Below are 21436 nucleotides of genomic sequence, written 5' to 3'. Positions count from 1 at the left end.
TTCTGATCAGTTCTCCTCTCTTGAGGTGTACGTTACCTGTATACTTCTGCTTGGTTAAGAATCAGGTGTGCATTTTCCTTTTTCAAATGCATTTGTTGGTGAATTTTCCTAGCATAACTGTCTGCAACTGACTGCAGGCACTAGAATTACATAAGAGCATATTACAAAGTTTAGGTCAGTTCGTGGTTCTGGAACTTCAGCTTTTGGGGACCGCTCCTGGAATACAATAATGAATATTCACATGCAGTCACAGCAACAGCAGGGACCTATTTTAAGAAAAACCTTTCAGTGTAGTAATTGCATTTTCAGAAACCATTTTCCCATTTGGACTCACCTAGACATATGCATGCTGAAGGGGAATTTTGCCTTGTGAAAATATACCATTACACTGACTGTCATTAGCCCATGGCTGTGGCAGCAGTGGTTTGGAGATGAATCATCCTTTCTTTGTTATCCTTTTGCTGTGCCTCATTGTGCAAAATAAACTTTCCCTGCTCTCAGCCAGGCCCAGAAAACAGATCTGCACTGCAGGGTATGTGGCTGCATAGAGTGCAAGGCCAGAAACCACACCTGGGCCCACCTCACCTGCCATCACCTGTCCAGGGTTCTAGCACTGGGCTGTGGTTCTGCAGCCACTGCCAGCTGGGGAGGAATTGCTCAGAGCACCCTGGTCCTCCTCCACACTCCCCCAGGAAAACGACAGACTCTGGGGCCAGCCCAAACTCCTCCTCAAGCTACAAGTGAACAAAAATGAAGGTTTTCTGCTCAGACCCTTGCACACAGCACTGGTCAGTGCAAGCCCTGGTTCTGTGACTCACGGTGTGATGCAGGGAACATCTGCTCGGGCTCCCCACAGTTCCACATTACACATCTTCAAAAGCACTTCACCCTCAGTAATGGAGGCGAGTACTCAAGATCTCAAGTGATGCAGAAGTTCAATAAAGTCCTTTTGATATTTAAAGTGGAAAACATGTTTATTAACATTCTTTCAAGCTTTCCTTAGTCAAGGCCATATAAAAAAATCTCCATTTGAGTATATGCATGGTTTTACTTTCTACATAGTTACAGAGGTATTATATAGAATCTACCTTTTTTGTGATACACTGGTAAGTACTGAGTTCTGTGAGACTGGTGTAAGCACTTGTTTTCAAATCAGGTATTTGAAAAGAACAATTTTTTATATACAGTTTAGCAGACTAATGCAGCATAAAATGCTCTTAGTAAGAGGTATATGAGCCAAGGATCAATATAATACTTACCCTAAATTTCTTTTTCTATGTGGAACAAAACCTCTGTCTCTGTTATCTCCCAACTCCCACCTCCTCACTGGAAACCAGACAACGAAGTAGTAGCAAGGAGGGATAATAATGTGCTTATGGTAGACCTGACCTTGTGAATTGCTCAAAACTAAACATATATTCTAAGTTTCCTCATCCTGGGAATTGCTCAATGGAACTGCTTAAACTCAGCTACCATGGCAAACTCCAAAGGACTATTTGGAATCACTGCGTTGAGATAAAAGTGGAATTTCTTCTGCTTTGTTTTAACATACCAGCACATAGAATATTGATCTGTTCTACTTCTTCCTTTCAGCAGTGGTGACAGTTTTTAGGGAAACTATACAAACATGCAAATACAGTTTTTGTTGGGCCTAAGGGGTAACACATATCTACATATAATAAATATTGCTCTCAGGATGACCCAGTTGTAGCTACAAAATGGAAATAAAAGTACTTCCAGAGAAATCCCATTTCAACAGGAGACATTTAGAGTCTTTGTGATATTTCAATTGATATAAACTATTAACATTATTCATTAGCATTGTGAAGTCCAGTTTAACTGTTGGTTTTGAGAAGACAGAATGTGTGACTGAATACCTGAATCAAAAGTAAATCTACCTGTAATGATTTAACCAGAGTACTACTACATGAACTGCTGCTCCTATCAAAGAAACCAAATGGATTACAGATTAAAAGAGATTCCCTATGCAAAGGTTTGTAAATAGCCTTAAGAACCCTTTTGTTCATACACCTACGGGTCATTAGTAGTCTCAGACAGTGTTTGCCACTCTGTACTCCCTGTCCTCACTGGGCTGCAGCTGAACCACTACACTTTCTTCATTCATGCCATTTTCCCCATCACTGCTATCACCATTGTCATTGTCATCCTCCTCGTACTCCGAGGACTCGGTCATGTTCTGATGGGAGTGGGACTCGGACAGAGCCCCGAAGGACTGCGTGCTGACCGAGGCCAGAGGCCTGAGCAGAGGAGTGTTCTCAGACACTTCATTCTCCTCCTGGCTGCTGTCTGTCTCCGAGTCAGAGTCCCCCTGGGAAGGGACCACTTTCTGCTTACACACAGGACAGGTTTTTTTTGTTTTTGTCAGCCACGGGTCCACACACTTGCAGTGATATGCTGTTAGAAAACAAAGTACAAGGACATCGTTATAATAGTGAAAAGGACAGGGAAACCTGGTAAACCATTTCTGTTCAGCGACACAGGAGAATTTTACAATGTAACTCAGAGAATTTTAGTGCCAAATTTGCTGGCATATAGTCTGTACAAAACACCTGATGGCTTAGGATCTGAGTCACATGGGTATATGCAATGAATACCTGTGTTTTCTACTGAGTGAATGAGAGCAGTAGTACAACAGGCCACATCTGATGACAAACCTTAAAGCCTTTTGAGCAATTCCATCCACTTTGCAGCAGGCATGTCCACCATCATCATCCCCACATCATCCCCTCACCCCCACATCAATATGTATCAAAGCACCTCATTATTACATGACATTAAATTGTGGATCTTAAATTAGGTCTGCAATTGGCACTGCAACTAGGCTGGCCGTGTTTAAAAAAAAAAAAGTATTTGTCTTAGTATTAAAAATTCAGCTCCTCTTGGTAAGAGAGACTTCTACTTGGCAAAGAGCTTGTATTTAAATGAGCCAGCAATGCCATGTTTAGTACCTGGTCAAGCACACTGGAAACACATTCTACAGATGAACTGATGGTGGGGGTTGGTGGTGTTCAAGTTAAGTCACCTCTGCAGTCCCCCACTTGGACAGATGCCTTGGACCTCGTATCAGTCTAGTTTGAAACCTCAGTTTTATGACTGAGGTTCTAAAAAGCTCAGCCTGTCACCTGCTGTGCTGGCTGTGTATAGAAAGCTGTAACATGTCTGCAGTGGGCTGGACTCGAGAAAGCAAAATATTTTCCCTGTGACAGTCTAACTGACTTCCAAGTGCAGTCAGGCAGTGGAGTGCCTGGCTGCAGACTCAGGACAAACCCATCCCTTCAGCTGCACCTCTAAGGCACCAAGAGCTCAATTAAGTTTTGTGGTTTATTTGACCTGGGGAAAGTGAAAGCCTATTTATTTAAATGTAAAAGTATTACAATAAATATGGGTATTCAGGGGACAGCATCAAGCCCCGATTTTCTTTCCTGTGTATATCCAAGGAAAATGCAAAGTGGGAATGCTAGCTTTTTAGCTTTTAAAACGAGAAAGCGAGCTTTCACTTCTGCCACTTTGTACATTCATTCTTGCATATTAGCAAAATGGAATTTTATAAATCACTTACTAAACACATGCGCTGTAGGTTTTGGGCAGTGTTTTGGAAAGCTGTTTCAATCTAAATTCAAACCTAAAATACAGTTGCTCACCATGAGAGCACGGAAGAATCCTGAGCTTGTCTCCATCCTCGTATTCGTCCAGACAGATGGCACACACATCATATTCATCTCCTACAACACGTAACTGAGAATCAGTTTGACTTTAAAGGACTTGCAGCAGACCCTCCTGACACACACATGGCTTGGGAACTTTCATGCAACTTCTGCACCGATTTTTTTTAAGCAATGTTTTAATGCTCAGCCACAGCCTGCTCTGCTCCCATTAAAGAAGTGTTAGAACTCCTCAATTTCAGTGAGAACAGGGTCCAGCCAAACATTTTTTTATGCTTTTACTCAAAACTCTATCTATTTCAAATGTACTCAAAATTGTCTCTGAAACTTAATACCCCTCTGATTTACAAGGTTTTTGGAAGTAAAAACAATACGGTCCAATGAGTTAGACAAAGAATGATCCACTTGCCTTTCTTAAACTTATGTACAGGAAGTTTCTTAAGCTGATCCTTCCTAAGCCGATTCCTTCTTGCTCTGTGTCTGTCCTGAACAAATTTTGTTATCTGGAAACAGACAAGATAACATGAACAGTAAGTTACACCAATAACAGAACAATAAAAGTTTTGATTTATAAAGCTTTGCAGTGAGTTGATCGAAAGGGAATCCCAGCTAACAGAGAATAACTTCTTCCCTTGCCTGAACACAAGGATGAAGCCAAACAAGCCTAAAGGATGTTCTCCATGAACATGGCACCTGGAACTGAGAGTACACAAGGGTTTTTTTGAGAGCAAAGAGAAACAAAAAGGTATGTACCCTACATAAAATAATGGCCATTGCTGCAATCCTCTACTGAGGCCTGTGAAAAGCAGGAAGCATACTGCAGAGCAAAACAATTCAGTAAGTTTGAACAGTTTTCCTTAAAGATTCAGATTACTACAGCTCTTCTATAGGATTATTCCCACTTTCATCAGAACTGTTTCCATATTAGCTAAAAGAGTAGGTTGAGGAGTAAAGGGTTTACTTTGAATGATTGTTACATGTTATACTATGCCATACTAAGATAACGCAGTAAAAAAAAATAACTAAATAACTAGTAATACAAAGCTCCCCAAATAACTATAATAAATATTCTGTTTCCATTTTCTTAGTAGTCCTGCAAGCTATTTCTGTTCAATTTCTAAATTTAGCACCTGTGATATGGCATTTTTTCAAATATGATGACAAGCAAAATAATGAACAAAGGATATTTGAATCTAAACTGTTCATTCCGGCTTTTTCACCACAGCTAAACAATAAGCTTTATGCACAAACTGCAGTTTTTCTTCTGTAATCCAGAACCTTAGTGACAATCAGAGTCTCATGTAAATCTTCTAGCTGAAAACAAGATTGTCTCAAAGAAGCAGGGACAGAATCAGAAATGAAAGAGGATCAAATCCAACCTGGAACCTGCCTGGGATCAATTTTACCGCACCAATTAATTGTCTAGCGCTCTAGTCTGTTGAGCTGTCTCTGTGAAGACCTCTCTATATGCAAGGAAATCAGTATCTCCTACTTTAGAATCCTTGGCAAATTGACTCACTGTGTATTCAACTCCTGTGTCCGGGCTGCTGACAGCAACACAGCAGAGAAGTGGCCATGAAGCTGAGCCCTGACGAGCGCCACTGCAGCCCAGCCACCAGCCCGGTGTCACCCCTTCGCTGCAGCTCCCCGAGCCTGACCCTTCCCACAGCTCACTCACTGTCCTGTGTACACACTTAGCTTTCATGGGGTGCTTTTGTACAGAAGGACACTGTAAAAGACAGCAGCAAAAACTCTGCTAAAAAAAAATTCATCTTTAGGTGATCATTCTGCTTTGTTTTCAGAGAGCTGCTGCAATTGCAATTGTGCCGAACATGCCCAGGACTGTCAATGAAATATGTAACTTCCAGTGCAAAAAATACTAATGCAGAAAAATATTTTAAGTGTTTATACAACAGTTGATGCATTACTTTTTATTAGAAGGTAAAATAATAAATTTGGCACAATTACAAAAAATGGGATGTTGAGTATCCCAAAATATGTAGCTATGCTACTTTCCCACTTCAAGGAGAGATGTCCCAGCTGAGAACCCCTACAGGCAATGGATGTGCTGAGATCAGTGCTCTGTGCTCACACACTCACAGCTACACCTAAGTGCAGTACAAAACAGTGAGCCCTGCACCCTGGAGCAGTGAGACTAATGATTATTAAGTTTGGTAAGGCAGGATATGCTCTGAGTGTACAAGAGCACAAGGACAGGCTGTATGGGGCCAAAACACAAGTGCCTGTGGAGTTAAGAGTGGCAGTGAGGACAATTCCTACAAGCAGTTACACACTAGGGAGAAGATCCAAAAGGATCCTGATATCCCTTTGGCAAAATCCTGCACCTGTCCGTTTTATTGATAAACTAAACAATTACATGTAAGCATGGTACAGATATGTGCAGTACACACAGCTTCACTCTTCCTTTACTGTATACCTTCCTTACCATCCCATACTTACCATAAATATGACGATGAGAATAAGACAGATCCCTACTATTATTAGGAAAGGGATTAAGTAGTACTCCAAAGGAAGACTGAACTCTGGGATTAACACAACATGGCCACTGTAGGGAGGAAGAGATAACACCGTCTAAATTAATGAGAACTTAATGAACAAGTTGAGGAACAAATACAATAAAAAAAAATAAAACAAAATATTGTCACACAAGACACACTACAGGAACTCTACCTGTGCACAAAAACATAGAAAATTCAGTCCATACACAATGTAAAGATAACTAAATAAAATGATAAAACACTGTTTCTTAGAACATTTTTTGCGTTAAAACTATTAACTGACCTCGACCAAACCTAGAGAAACCAGGAAAACCACCTCATAGCTGTTTTGACAGCAGAATGAAAAAAAATACAACATGACTATCAAAAGATACAGTGAAATTATTCTTATTTACTGAAACATTACAGGTTGCTCTCAGCCACAAGACTTCACCTGAAACACCTATAACCTCTGTCATCACAGCATCCTACTTTAAAGCCATAAATACTCAAAAGAGACAACGATCTAATGCAAGGACTAACACGGCCGCACGTGAGTTAACCTACCCTTTTTCGTAAGTGAACTCCTCTTTAAGAGAATTAGCTGATGTCTCACCAATAAAGACAGAAGGAATGTCAATCTTCTTTAAAACCTCAACTGTATGAAAAAAAGGTGGAAAATAAAACTATTATTACGTGGACAATCTATGGGTACTCAAGACACAAGACCTGGACATTATGAGACTATCACAACAGGAAGACATTTTAACACAGTGACATCCAGAGCAACCCACATGCATGTTACAGCTTTACTTCATATAAGCACTGTTACTTTTCCTACACAATTTCTAGGGAATTTATTGCAGGTAGAGAAATTGAAATTCCTAATAGAATAAGGGGAGCCTAAAACCAAAATATGTTGACAAAACAGGATCATAATTTTAACTAGAATACCATTCTTCACTCAGTGATTCAAGCAAGTCACATAGCTCCATTGATTTCCACAATTTCTGGCAACTTACATGATTTTGTGAACAGGTTCTATAAGTTTTAATTAATCTGTCTTCCCTCCTTTTCACCCCAAACATAAATAAACTTACTGGAAACAACTGTGGCTAGATAAGGTCAAAAAGAAGAAAGAAGAAAATTAACAAGTATTTCAGTCTCAAGAAACTGGGTGAACTGTTGTCTTCTCTGTCTACCAGTGAAGGCAGTAATAAATGAAAACTCATTGAAAGATAAATCACATATTCTAGAAAACCTTCTCCTCAGCTTCACATTATATTGATTTTCCCCCTAATACTTCACATTTAAGGCTCAAAGTAACCTGAGTTTAGACCATCTCAAAGCAGTCAGGTTCCCCAAGGCAAAAGCACATGTGGCTGAATGTCAGCTCACTCTATGAGGTCTGTGTTTGTTGTGGACTTGTTCTACATTTTGGTTATTCAGTGAAACCTAAAAATAAGATTCACATGGGTTGAGAATTCATTAAACCCACTTTCACATAACTGCCCAGGCTACTCAGCTCCCATGTAGCTTGTCAAAGTTCACTCCTAGTTTACTCAATGGCATTTCCACTGGAAAAGAATACATTTTCCTCTTATTTCTTTTCTTGTTCCATATTGAACAGGTTGAAAACTAAACAAAATAAAGAAATGCCACAAAGAAAGCAGTAACAGCACTAGAAACACAAAGCACATACCACAGAACAAACCTAGCATTCTGACTAGGTTTCAAGATGATCTAAACATATCCACTTCATGAAGGTTAAAAATGGAACAGCTAACACAAGAAACAAATAGTAAATGGTTCACTGGTCTCTAAACACTCTTTCCAACTGAAAATTAGTGCATGTGATATGCTAGAATCCATTTGCCCAGAGGAACAGGAAGATGCACCCAACAGTGCAACAACAAACTGGAACGACTGTCACAGATGAAGTTCATGATCTGAAGTCCTTTCCAACTAAATGATTCTAAATACTAAAATGTCCTATTATAAAATTTGATTTCCTTCCAAAGGTGCGGTTTCTACTTTTCCACTTAACTAACAACTCACCAGCTATTTTCCACACAGGCAACATAAATCTAGCCCAGAACACTTGAACTAAAATTTGAAGGAAAACCAAAAGAAACATTCAGAGAAGGCACAAGTCAATGTATTAGTTCTTACGCAAAAATCTCCTGTTATTATATCTTAAAAGCAGGAGGATTTATCTGGGTTTTTTGTTTAGTTAGGTTTTGATTTTTGCTTGTTTGTGGTGGTGGTTTTGTTGTTGATGTTTTTGTGGTGTTTTTGGTGGTGGTGCTGTTTCCAGTGGGTGAAATGATATTCAAACAAGAGAGAAGAAGTGATACCTGTACTTACTGTCGTTGGATCCCATGCTTATGAGGTCATCAGAATCAACATTGTGAACTATAGCTGCCTTGTATCCAGCTCTCTGGGCATTTAAGACCTGTAAGCCACACAAAATGCTTACTTTGGTAATCAAAAGTAGAGAGGGGACTTTTAATTTTTGTTAAAATATGCATTCTGTCAGTCAAGCAGCTGATGGGTAATCTAACTCACATCTCAGCACACATGCCACTTTCTAGCAGAAACTTTAAGACAAAATGCTGCACTACACATCCAATATATAATGCAATATTGCAAGGGTATTGACAACATACTAAAGACGTGGATTTGCTGGGCGCAGGCTATGCAGATACCTCTGCTCACCTTGGAAATGCTGGTTCACTTGTTACTTTGCTCTTTGTCTAACAAGAAATGAGTGGAAACCTCCTTTTCTATTAATATTACACGAAATACAAAACGTAACCAAAAATTCTTACATACAGACCTAACGCAACATAAAGCTTAAAGGACTGACTATGGAAATTCCTCAATGGCAATGCAGGAATCTCTCAAATTCAGACCCGTTCCTTTAACCAGGTCTCCAGAAGCAATACTGTCCTGTCAGTGTATGGACAACCATTAGATGACAAAGCGGACACGAAAAAAAAGGCCAGTAGCCATTTGCCCCACTTTCTTTTCCCACTGAGCCATATGCACAGTGGCAGGATTCCCAGGACAGACTACCTGCCATTCCCAAGTCTGAAGTGAAGGCAGGTTATATGCAGTGAACCTGCCTCTGCAGGTGGAATCCACAGTATAGGCAGAATTTATATGGTTCAATCACCACATAAATGAACCTACCACGCAGCAGCAAAAACAAACACAGCTCAATCTCCTTTCAGTTTACAAAACTCAACAACAAACTGAAGAGCCCTGTTTCCCTTAAGACATCCTTAGCTGCCTCACTGTATCAGATTAATTTTCAAGAAAACCATAGTCAAACACAAATCATTCTAATTTTGCATTTTTAAAATCATAGAACATTAAGGGTTGGAAGGGACCTGAAAAATCAAGTGGCTGGAGCATGTCCAGAAAAGAGAATAGAGCTGGGGAAGGGTCTAAAGCACAAGGAGTGGCAGAGGGAGCTTGGGGGCTCAGCCTGGAGAAAAGGAGGTTCACAGCTGACCTTCTCACTCTCTGTAACTCCGACAGGAGAGGTCAGCCAGGTGGGGGTAGGGCTCTTGTCCCAGGCAACCATCAGCAAGACAAAGGCACATAGTCTACAGCTGTGCCAGGGAAGTTCAGGTTGGACATCAGGAAGAATTTCTTCACAGAAAGGTAATAAAACATTGGTGGTGGAGTCTCCATCCCTGGAGGAGTTTAACAAAAGACTGGGCATGGCACTCAGTGCTGTGGGGTAGTTGACATAATGGTGTTTAGTCACAGGTAAGTCATTGGTTGGACTCACATTGGTGAGCTCTGGTTTATCTGTCTGGAGACAATAAAATTCTCTCTCCCCTTCATATCCATATCTATTCCATGTTACCTATAGAAATTTTCCTGAAGCACCAATAAACTCTTTGAAACAGAGGGCGGGGGGAAATAAAATCTTACCTTGACATCAAAGTTGCACTCCAGCCTTCGGATTAACACAATAAAAGCACCAGAGGAGTTGTCCCTCAGTGGAGGGGGGGCTATAGGCTCACATGCATTCTCCGGTTTGGAATTTATTAGAAATCCCTAGAAAACAGCAGCAGAAAAAGAAGTTTAATTTCTTTTTAAGAAAAGGGTCAGTAGTGAAGTATATGGAAAGCAAACGGCACATTTTCATACAATAGCTAAAAAAAAATTCTTATTATCAGCTCAGTCCTATATCATAGTAAGATTTCTGCTACATATTATACATATATATGCCCTGACTACATATTTTGATTCGTCAGAATTTTTATGACTGGATAGAATCAGAAAGTTTAGAAGAAAATGCAGTTTTTCTAGTCCCATCATACTCAGACTCTGCAGTGTAATTCAAGAAAAAAGAAGACTAACCAGGAAACCACAAACACAACAGCCCAAGAAGCACCAACACAAACTCAGCACTCAGCAACTAACAAGAACATAAGCAAAGTTCCATCTACATGACCCCAGCACTGACCTAGCATACAAAACAGGTGGTGTGCTATGGTAAGCAATGATCGCTCAATAAGCTACAGCTGAAAGCTTCAAGTAGGAAACTCTGGTAATATCAACTTTATTGAAGCAATCTTTGATTGTTTTTATGTGGCTGAGATGGTGGCCTTCTGTCAGCTGTCTATAGCCTTACTTACTATAGAATCTGATAGTTTTTTACAACTTGCATTACTAATATATCTTAATCACAAGCTCTGAAAGAGTATACCATTTTCATCCTATTGTAACAAATAGCATAGCATTTTAAAAAAGTAATTAAAATCTTAATGCAAAGAGAAAGTTTTAGTATAATGTTCAGTTCTAAAACTCCATCATTTCTACACGTGTGATGACATCTACCTTAATTAAGACACAGAGCTGTCTAACAGTTAAAAAGGTCAGAATCAAAGCTCCTTATATCTATTTCTGGTGTATTAAATTGGCTCACTACTTGGGTTACTTAATCACCCTCTGACTCCCAATATAGTCAGTAAACAACGACACAGCTTTAACATACCTTCTCCCCATGATAACACTCACTGGACATGGAAATGAAGCCTGCTTGAGGGAAATTGCAGAGAAATTCCTGAGTTACAGGAATTCTTGCAATACTTCATTATTACCCTTTGGTAAAAGGGCAACACGGAACTAAAGAGTGATCTACCCTTTCACCTTATCACCAGCTTTTTTTTTTCTTTTTTTTTTTTTTGCATAGGGGTTACTCTCAGCTCTGCAACATTAACAATGCTGCAGAGCTGGTTTTTGGGGTCATACAGGCTTACAGACAGAAGAAACAAAAACAACTCCCTGCCCACATGGACTATTCACGGTCTCCATGCGGTGTACATCATGCAAACTCCCCTTCTCCAGAATTTGGAAGGCGGTCTGCCTAAATTTTTGTTTAAGAATTCTAAGCTGTAAAAGCATACACATCTCAGTCATAAACCCTCATACATTGTTCAAAGGGGACAGCAAGACAAATCACTGCCACATGACTGATTCCATGTAGCCGCTTCCACAGCAAAAAAAAAGTAAGGAAGCCTGAGCTTCCCACAAGCCCTAAACTGCCTGGATGGCCAGGCACAACCCCTCAGAAAATACATTTTCTCCAAAATGAACAAACTTACTGACACTGACTTGTACAAACATGACTCTAAAGGAAACAAATGGTTCCTGTCACTGCAGAGCACCTCAGGTCAGGCAGCCAGAGAGAGGGAGCTGCCCCTTGACGCCGAACTCAATACAGCACACCAAAATGCATAATCTCAGCAACAAACTACTGAGAGAATGTGAACACTAGAACTGAACTGGATATTCATCTGCCTTTTAAGTACTTTTCTAAGCAACAGGACTATGACACCAGTTCACAGCATTAACATCACCATAGAAAATTTATTTTAAAATAATTTTGTTTCTACCTCCTCTATCTCATATTACAGAGATAAAGGTTATGAATGAAAGCCTTCACACCACTTACTACTGTCACCAGTATGTCTGGACAGCTACTATCACAGCAGAAGCCAGAAAGAGCAGAATGTGCCTTATCACTGCTGTCTAAGAAAGATGTACTTATTTAACCTCTCACAATTCCTTCACATTTTACTTTCAACTTCATCTCTCTTCTGTTAATTTCACCTACACATCTTCCTGTGCTCCAAGTGAGTGTACTGACCACATGAAAGACATGAAAAGTAATTATCCTGCTGTACAAAACATTCTTGCTGCTGTATTTCAGAAGACATTGGATCTTCAGAATTTCTAATCCAGCACAAAATAATGATAAAGCCTAACCAGTACTCCCATGACCATACCCATCTTGGACAGTTTTTGCATATTAATCATTTTGCATTAAATCAATACAGTTTTTCCCTTTCCTGCTCCACTAACAATTGCAAACCTTCACATCTTATTTCTGTCTTGTGTAATACTAGGTGACTTTTACAATTCCATATGGAGTAATAGTTATATGTTTTTCCATGTCAATGAAAATGGGATTAAGAAAATTTAAAAAAAATTAAAAGCCACCTGCATATTTTCTGCTAATTCAATAGATTTGCCTTCTCTTGATATTATTATGACCAGTTTTCAAGTCATGGCCCAGCATCCCTACCCAACAGGACGCTATTTCAAGAAGTAAGACACTCTAACAGATAAGTAACAAAAATGTATATGTGTATCTTCATTTTTCCCAATTATTGATACAAAGTAAAATAAAAGAGCATGAGCCTAACCTATGCCTTAAGGGGCACTGGAAGAATGGGGGGACCTTCTCACCTGCAACGGGGTGTGGATTGCAATTGAAATGGAAGCATGGAAGGAGAGGGTGCAGGATCAGTCACATCCCTGCCCTGGGCACAGCACACAGGCACCACAGCAGAGCTGCAGGCCCTGAGCCCCTTCGGGTTGAGCGACGCAACAAGAGCAGCAAACAGAGAGCAGCTGCACCCTCCCAAAAAACCCAGCTACAGTTGCCTTATACAGCGTAATTAATCTGGGCCACATGCAAGGAACCTTCACAGTGCCAAGGGGCTTCCCAACGGAGGACTGTAGGGAGACAAGGACTCTTCCAAATAGGTTTTCCAAAAAATTGTAGCAGCACAAAATTAAGTCTGTCTTCTGCTGATTCCAGTGCAAGGTAACTGACATCATGTATCAGTATTGCCATCAAAACACAGAAAACAGTGATCTATCTAACGTCTTAGATTTCCATTCTTTACCTATTTTTAATATATTTGATAAAAATTCCAGCAAAATCTCCTTAAGTAGACAAACATTACAAAAATTCTCTTCTCTGCAAAAGAATCTGCCTTTTCACAGGCAACATCAGATCCTTTGCACATTTGTTTTGTTTGAGCAGTTGATTAATAATTTCTGTCTTTATTTTTCCTTGGCACTACATTCCTTTAATTTTTATCTTTTTCAGCTTACAGAGGAAATGCCCAGCAGATACAGTTCTCTTTAAATATACTCAACATTCAAATTCAATCTAGCACTTCCCAATCAAATCTGCCATTATCTCGAATCCTTTGTGCCTCACATTGAGTGCCAAAAAGGATTGTGGGGGTTTTACCCCTCCCAGCCCTCAAGCCCCTCCCAGCTGCTCCCTCTCTGCCCCACCCGCAGGATCAGGGAGGAATTGGAAGGGTAGGACCTAAAGAACTTGTGGGTTGAGATAGACAGTGTAACAAGAAAAGCAAAAGCCACACATACACAAGCCAAGGGAAATAAAGAATGAATTCACTTCCTCCAGAGGCAGGCAGGAGTTGCAGGGCCCCAACACACACAGCAGTGCCTTGGGAAGACAAACACCACACTCAAAAGTCTTTTCTCTTCCTTGCCCCCACTTCATACACTGAGCATGGTGTGACACGTCTGGAGTGCCCCTTGGATCATTCTGGGCCCTTGTCCTGGCTGTGTCTTCTCCCAGCCTGCCATGCACTCCCAGCTTCTCACCAGCGTGGCAGCAGGAGGAAGCAAAAAGGCCTTGGCTATGCTGGCACTGCCCAGCAATACCAAAATGACCTCTGTATAACCAGCCCTGTGTTCAGCACAAATCCAAAACACAGCTCCGTACAGACACTGGAGGAAAAGAAACACTAGCCCAGCTTAAACCATCATGATCTATACATATTATTTTTTTACCTTCAAGCCTTCTGCTGGCAGTCTGTAGCCAAATCTAGCAGGTAGATCATCAAATGTCTGGGTTCCATTTTCAAGGTTATACTAAGAAAAATAATGTTTTAAAAAAATTAGGTTTGCAACAAGACAAATAGTTAACAAGTATAAACAAAACCAAACATCACTGTCTATTTTTTTAGATTATAATATTTATCAGAGATAGGACATCTTGTGACCATGTCAATGAAATCACAAAACTGCTTATTCCACCTGTCTTCTACTCACATGTTACCATTATTCTTTTCTTATCTAGCTGTCAAAACAAGAAAGCAAGTAATAGATATTTTGTTGAACTACTTATATGGTAAATCTTTAAATTCAAATACTATCATATGTGCACAACAGAAACTACAAACAAACCAAGCAAGCAAAAATCTGGAGTTGGGACATTTGGATGTGGAGTTTTCTTTGGATGGTAGTGGTGGGTGTTTTGCCCTGCATTCATCTGTGTACAGGGAAAGAAAGCTTTTAAGAGTTTCTTTACTGTAGACAAAGAATAGCCTCCGTATGCCATCCCTTCCCAATTCCCTGCTATACATTCAGATTAGTAGCTGAAAAGTATCTCTACAGTTTTGTTTTATAATAACTATGAGTTTTAATTTTAAGATAGAGGAATACTGTAAAAGACCCTAAATATGTGCAAGCCTTGTTTCCCCTTTCTTAGTTCATCTCTGGCTGCATAACATGCCTGACCAACACAGAATTCAAACAGAAAAAAGTGCTGTATATATATGTCATATTTTTTAACTTAAAAAAGTTTCCTGCAAAAGTTGTGAACTCCACAATTAACAGACTTGAACATGCATCAGTTGTTTTATTAAATGGTTTAGTGAGTCAGAAATATTTGTCTATTCATCATATCATCCAACTGTCACATAGAACAGCCAAGTAAGGATCGTGTTTGCTTCAGAGGAATATTTCCTACCTGCCAGCCTTGGACAGGGCAGCTTAAACTACAGTTCAGAGAAAAGCACAGCCATGATTTATCTGAAGTCTTCCAAAGGGGCAACATTTGGAAAGAGCTTTCTTCCCATAGACTTTGAGGGGAAAGAGGTAGGAATGGAGCCAAATTTCAAGGAAGCTTCTTTATTCTATGTAACCAACGTGAGCCACACAATCTCTCCTCCTGACCTTCCATCACAGAGAGCACCAGTGCACCACCTTCCATTCACCTTCTTCAAAACAGCCTGAGCTTGGGCTAATGTCAGTTTGCCCTTGAATCACTTGACAAGCCCCAGCTTAAGCCAGGAGTTTGACACAAGCCTATTTCTTTTTACCCCTTTTTAAAAAAATAACCAATCCTGTCTGACATGCACATAACAGCACTTTACACAGAAATGATCCTTTGAGGCTACAACTGTATGAGAACACAGACCTAAACCACCGCTAAAATTAAAGGGAAAAGAAGAACTTCTTTCCTTGGCAGGAACCCAAAACTTTGGCCAGAGTTTTGCTAACAAATGGTTAATCATTAAATGGTGAAATCTCTCAAGACTGTAAGTGATCAGTATACCAGCAATCCCACGTGACACAATGCAAACATTCCTCTTCTGAGCATCTTTTAAGCATTCCACTGGCTCCTTTGTATAGCACTTTGGTATCTAGCTCATCTCATTTCTTACTTCAAGATATTCTCAGAATAAATCTGCAACTTCCAAATATCCAAGAATAAAAGACACTTCATTTTTATACGGTATTGTTTTAGAATACTACACACAAAGCTTAAACAGGAAAAAAAAACAACTAAATTCCCAAAGTGCCCTATTTTTATTTTTTTTTTGAGATTGGGGTGGGTTGTTTGTTTCCTTTTAATTAACTTTTCTAAGAGAGGAAGAAGCGAGAATGAGTTAGGTTTTTATGAAAAGAGGAAGCTCAGGCTTGGTGACACAGAAAAGAGGGGAAATGGAAATTGTGTTTACAGTAAAAAGTTTAAAATTTCACAATAAAATGGTGATGTCAGTGTCATAATAAAGCAATTATGTATCTGCATTGTTTCTTTATTTTTTTTTCAAAAAGTGTTTATAGAATAGTAACAACCTGAAAATCCAAATACCATATTTAGTATTCATCAACCCCACTTTATCACAAACTTTAAAGTATTATTTTAAAACTGGTCTCCAAGAGTTCGTCACTCTGTTCTTCAAAACTGATATGACATTAACAACTCTTCTCCATATCACTGGAACAAGCAAGAGGCTACAGTAATTAGGTTTCATTATTTCACTTGCTTAAGCTCGATCCTACAAAGACATTTATAATTTCCTCCTTAAAATGCCACAATATATCAAAGTGATAATAAACAGCAGAGCAACAGCTTTTACCACTGATCTATGTTCATTATACTGTTTATTATTTTCCTTAATGACAGCAGACATTTTCAGCTATTTAGAAATTTTATCTGGTGTAAGATACACAAAACCCCTTACTGACAAGGCCCCCAACCCACACAAATACATTATACTAGCCATAGAATATTATTTAAATCCAGTAGCCCTACAAAATGGCACCCATCACCAAAATTTAAACTACTGTTTAAACTGAAGAATGGAATTAATAGGGTTATAACATGCTCCAGGACATCTGGTCAGAGTGGAACTTTGTAAATGACCAACGGAATTAGGTGTTGTCACTGTCATGGTACCTGAGCACCTACCATCTGTAAAATCATTTGAAAATGTAAAATGTATTGTTTATTGAAGTAAACTGTTAAGGCAGTTCTATTCCAAGCAATCTGCTATAGTATTTATAGTATTAACTTATTTATTAACAGAATAGTTGAACAGATTATTCAATTTCATATACATTTCATCCATGTAGAAAAATATTATACTTACTGCTAAAATATCTGCCTCCACAGGTAAAAGATTCAGGAAGGCAAACAACTGCACAGTCACAATAGTGTATATCTGAGTGGCAGACAACATCAGCATTCCTATTGATAACAGCATATTTTATTCAATACCTGCAAGAAAAGAATCAGAGTCAAGGCACATAGCAAATACTTTCCTGTGTCATTTCACAGAACTCTTGGTCACTTAAAACTATTCTGCTAAGGAAGTATGCAAAATGTTCTTCAATGTATACCTTTGAGAAACAAGTAATCTTAAAGTTACAGGATTATTTTAGAAGTTATATGATGATTTTAGAAGCTCCTTTTGCTAGAAGTATGTCCCTCCATGGGAGTGACAGCATGCATAAACAACAAAAATGGTAAGAGCAAGACTTCAAAAGCCTTTAGGCACCACAAAGCAACGCAAGGGGTACAAAGGGATGATCATTCACATTACATTAATCATCATTAGACACTTCATTTTAGACTTCCCTTCTTCTAGCACAAACCCAAATCAGCAAAATTCCTGATGTATCTCAAATAATTCCACTAAAAGTACAGATTCCAAAAACACACTTGCAAAAGCAATGCGATACCAACTTGAAGGAACTTGAGATTTCTCTCAGGCTTAGCTACAACATCACTGTGGGCAAGCAACCTCTTAAGAATGCAGAAAGCACAAAGCTTATTCCTTTTATAAAAGCTAAACAAAAAGCTAAAAAAGCAAAATATCTTATTCCCTTTATAAAAGCTCACACCTGAACATGACCAAGTCAGAAAACCCAACATTCAGAATTTATATATACATGATCCAGTACACCTCATACTCAAAACAAGCACCAACGAAGTGCTACATTCAGCAGGAAATGTAACCACTTTCACTCCTGAATGTGAGAGAATTGCAGGGTCCACAGATGACTAAATCTCTCTAGAGATTCTTCCTGTCTCAACATAAAAAACTGCTGGAAATAAAATAGTCACAACACAAAACAATGGGTCCATTTCTGGGTCCAACATAGCTATAACAATTAAAATAATTAACAGACAAGTTCCAAAAGTGGACAGTATGCACTTAATGTAATTATTCGAACATCTGGATCTCCTCTAACTTCTTTTACTGGAGTAATTAATAAAGTACTTCACAAAAAACTCAATTAGGTCATCCATAATGCTAGTTGAAACAATTTTTTGTCAAAACCCTCCAGACTGTGGCTTGTCATACAAATGGTTTCATGTGAATTTGTTTTCATTTGACTGTAGATACTTCTTCTCAAAACTGTCTGTTGACTTAACTGAGAAATTACAGCCAACATCACTACTTTCTTTTTCAGAATCAAGAAAAAACTAAGAATTCCTGTCATTCTGACCTACCCTTCTTGGGTTTTTCAAGCAAAAAGCACTGTCCCATGACGTGAGGCTCTCAACATTAATTAAAGCAAATACCAGAGAGATAGACTTAAGCTAACATGAAGATAATTAGAATTTATTAGTAGTATTTGGAGGAAACAGCTGATACTGATACTTTCAATTGTAGTATTGAAAGTTTTGTCACTCTGTTCTCCAAAACTGATATGACATTAACAATTGTTAATGTTGTTAATTAAACAACATGATTCCAACTTGGTCAGAATCAGACATATAAAGCTTTGTGAAATTTTCAACTGGTTCACAGAAATTAAGTTACGCTCACAGGAAAGAAATAGCAGTGAGTTACAAAACTAATGAACTTTAATTACTAAATTAAGATTCATCACCTTCTCTCATCAGCCTGCCCTAAAAAAGAGGACATCAGTGAAACTGGAAGGATAAAAGAACCATTGTTTCAAAAATACAGCTATTTTTACTATGACAGAAACAACAATACACTTGAAGCTACTAGAGCACTTTAACCAACACAGTAAATCCAGCACAGAGAAAAGCACTAAAAGAGTATTAACCAAGGTTAGAAAACACAAGAATTAAAGTGGTCCTTGCACACAAAATGCATATGCAGTGCACTCTTCCCTGTCAAAGTTACATGCACACAAATTCTTCTGTGCTCAGGATCAGTCGCCTCAGATGCAAGCCAGAAAGCCTTACAACTCCTGAAATCCCATGGCTCTTTGGAAAGCATGCCCCTCTCAGCTGAGGGAGGCAGCTCACAGCACACAGAAATGCAGGTGTGGGGAAAAGGGCTGTACTGTAAACCAAACAAAACAAGTTAAACCTGACTCTGCAGTAACCTTCCACACTTCACACCTGATCTACCAGTGTGTATGGACAAAGTTGTCCTTAAACAGCTTGGAGTATTTCTTTCCACTCTCCATGCTAAAAAACCGAACTGTGCCTGAGGTGCTGCATCCCCCTGCCATGGGTCTGAAATGAGGAGGGAAAAATGTGGGGTGTGCTGGACCAGCACAGCTACGAGCAGCAACACAGCCCTGGAGCAAACACACTGAGCACATGTAAGGCAGAGGCCACAGAGGCATTACACAACTCCACACACAGACAAGAGCTTTCATAGCTTTTGGCAGATATTCACAGGTCAGGCTTCACAAACTATACCTAGAAATGACATTTTCAGATATTTGTATCTCAACTCAAAACGCGTTTCAGAGCATCATACAACACAAAGCAATTCCATGTTCACATGGTTATGTTTACATTTTAACTCGCTCGACAAAACAGCTTTTCCCTCCCACTTCTGAAGCAAAAATAACTTGTAAATAATCTGTATGAAACAAACTTAAATTCTATTCTTTTAAAGCCAAATGTGATTGGAAATCTTACAGCACTCTGAAAAAAAACATACTAACATACAGAAACTTTGTGACAAATTCCAAATATTTTGGTAGATTGGGCTGCACCTTCCAAAATTTCATAAGCAGAGGATTAACAAAAACTAGGCAGCTAATAACAGTAATTCTCACTCACGTTCCCTAATCTACCCATGTCTGAATTCTTGCATTTTGATGCCATCGTATCGTTACTGACACACATTTCCATCTCAGACCTATCACAAAACTGGACACTGACGCACGCCAAGTAAGAGCAGCAAGCACACCTGTTAAGATGCAAGAACAACTCCTCCCAATTTCAATGTTTTTACCAAGAACGTGTCTTTGAGCCAGTCAGACCCCACGCTCCCCATCATGCCGCAAGCCCACCCAGCAGCTCCAGCCCGCCCCAAGAACCGAACAGCCGGCAGAGCCGGAATGCGCGACCAGGGGTCGAGCTTCCACCGCGCCAAGAGCCACGCTCGGGGAGCGCTCCCGAGGCCTCCGCTCCGCTTTGCTCATCGCCCCCCGCGGCTCCCAGCAGTCCCGGCACCGCGGCCGCTGCAGCCGGGCTCAGCCCCGGCTGGGCCTACGCCGCCACGGAACCGGGCCCCGCCTCGCCACTCCGAAGGGGAGGCGAATAAGCACTGCGCAACGGAGCACCAGACCCGTCAGCGCTCAGCCGCCGCACGGTCGCAGCGCCCAGGGAGCCCAGCGGCCGCGCCCCAATGCTCACCTGCGGCCCGGGGGACCCGCCCCGCGCTCACCTGCGGCCCGCGGTCCCCGGGCGGCCTAGGCCGACGCCATGGCGCGTTCCGTGCGATCGGCGCCCGCGCCGGAAGTCCCGCCTGCCGCCGCGCGGTCGCGGGCGGTGGCCCGGGATAGCCCATTGGCCACACGGGCTGTCACTCAGCTGCGGCGGGGCGGGTCCGCAGCGGCTCCCGCCCCGCCGCCAGGGGGCGCGCGGCGCCTTCGGGACCAAAGCGGAGCCTGCGGGAGGGCCTCGCACATCTGGGGCACAGCTGGGGCACAGCTGGGGCACGGCTGGGGCACAGCTGGGGCACGGGCTGGGGCACAGCTGGGGCATATCTGGGGCACAGCTGGGGCATATCTGGGGCACACTGGGGCACATCTGGGGCACGGCTGGGGCATATCTGGGGCATGGGCTGGGGCACAGCTGGGGCACGGCTGGGGCACAGCTGGGGCACGGCTGGGGCACAGGCTGGGGTAGAGCTGGGGCAGAGCTGGGGCACATCTGGGGCACAGCTGGGGCACAGCTGGGGTAGAGCTGGGGCACAGGTCCTTCAGGGCCAGAGGCAGTGCGTGTCTGTAATTCCACAGATGTATGGATGTGTATGTGGAGATCCTGTGGCTGGAGGATGTCTTGTCTTAAACAGCAAAGCCAAACTCTCGGATTAACCTGAGGGTAAGGACTCCCACGGCTTCACAGGAACTTGTGCATGTTTCCCAGCCATAACACTGCAAATATTT

General features: G+C 40.8%; 1 protein-coding gene across 3 annotated transcripts; it reads right to left on the bottom strand.

Moving 5' to 3' along the window:
• Positions 1-955: 955 nt before the first annotated feature.
• RNF13 (ring finger protein 13) lies at positions 956-20821 on the bottom strand. 3 transcript variants are annotated; one of them, XM_041405862.1, is made up of 10 exons: positions 20713-20821; positions 17194-17321; positions 14324-14404; positions 10130-10255; positions 8549-8636; positions 6749-6839; positions 6144-6249; positions 4093-4186; positions 3663-3743; positions 956-2415 (listed from the first exon to the last, which is right to left on the bottom strand). In XM_041405862.1, the coding sequence occupies exons 2-10, from the start codon at positions 17305-17307 to the stop codon at positions 2051-2053; spliced, it is 1146 nt and encodes a 381-aa protein (XP_041261796.1). In that variant the 5' UTR covers positions 17308-17321; positions 20713-20821; the 3' UTR covers positions 956-2050. The 3 variants fall into 3 exon arrangements, with proteins under 3 accessions (XP_041261796.1, XP_041261797.1, XP_041261795.1); XM_041405863.1 differs by having other exon boundaries at positions 20682-20802; XM_041405861.1 differs by lacking the exon at positions 20713-20821 and adding an exon at positions 20103-20239.
• Positions 20822-21436: the final 615 nt, after the last annotated feature.

The sequence above is a fragment of the Onychostruthus taczanowskii genome, unplaced genomic scaffold (genome assembly GCF_017590055.1).
Source record: "Onychostruthus taczanowskii isolate IOZ18803 unplaced genomic scaffold, ASM1759005v1 scaffold24, whole genome shotgun sequence".
NCBI lineage: Eukaryota > Metazoa > Chordata > Aves > Passeriformes > Passeridae > Onychostruthus > Onychostruthus taczanowskii.
The sequence above is the reverse complement of the archived record's forward strand: the minus strand, read 5'-3'. Positions and strand labels throughout refer to the sequence as shown.

What these genes read in the sequence shown, in the direction of transcription:
- RNF13 (XM_041405862.1), bottom strand. Translation starts at nt 17,307, where the DNA reads ATGCTGTTATCAATAGGAATGCTGATGTTGTCTGCCACTCAGATATAC. An exon ending in TGGAGGCAGATATTTTAGCA is followed by an intron (nt 14,405 to 17,193) that starts GTAAGTATAATA and finishes TATTTTTCTTAG; the next exon opens with TATAACCTTGAAAATGGAAC. An exon ending in TGCCAGCAGAAGGCTTGAAG is followed by an intron (nt 10,256 to 14,323) that starts GTAAAAAAATAA and finishes GCTGTTTTCTAG; the next exon opens with GGATTTCTAATAAATTCCAA.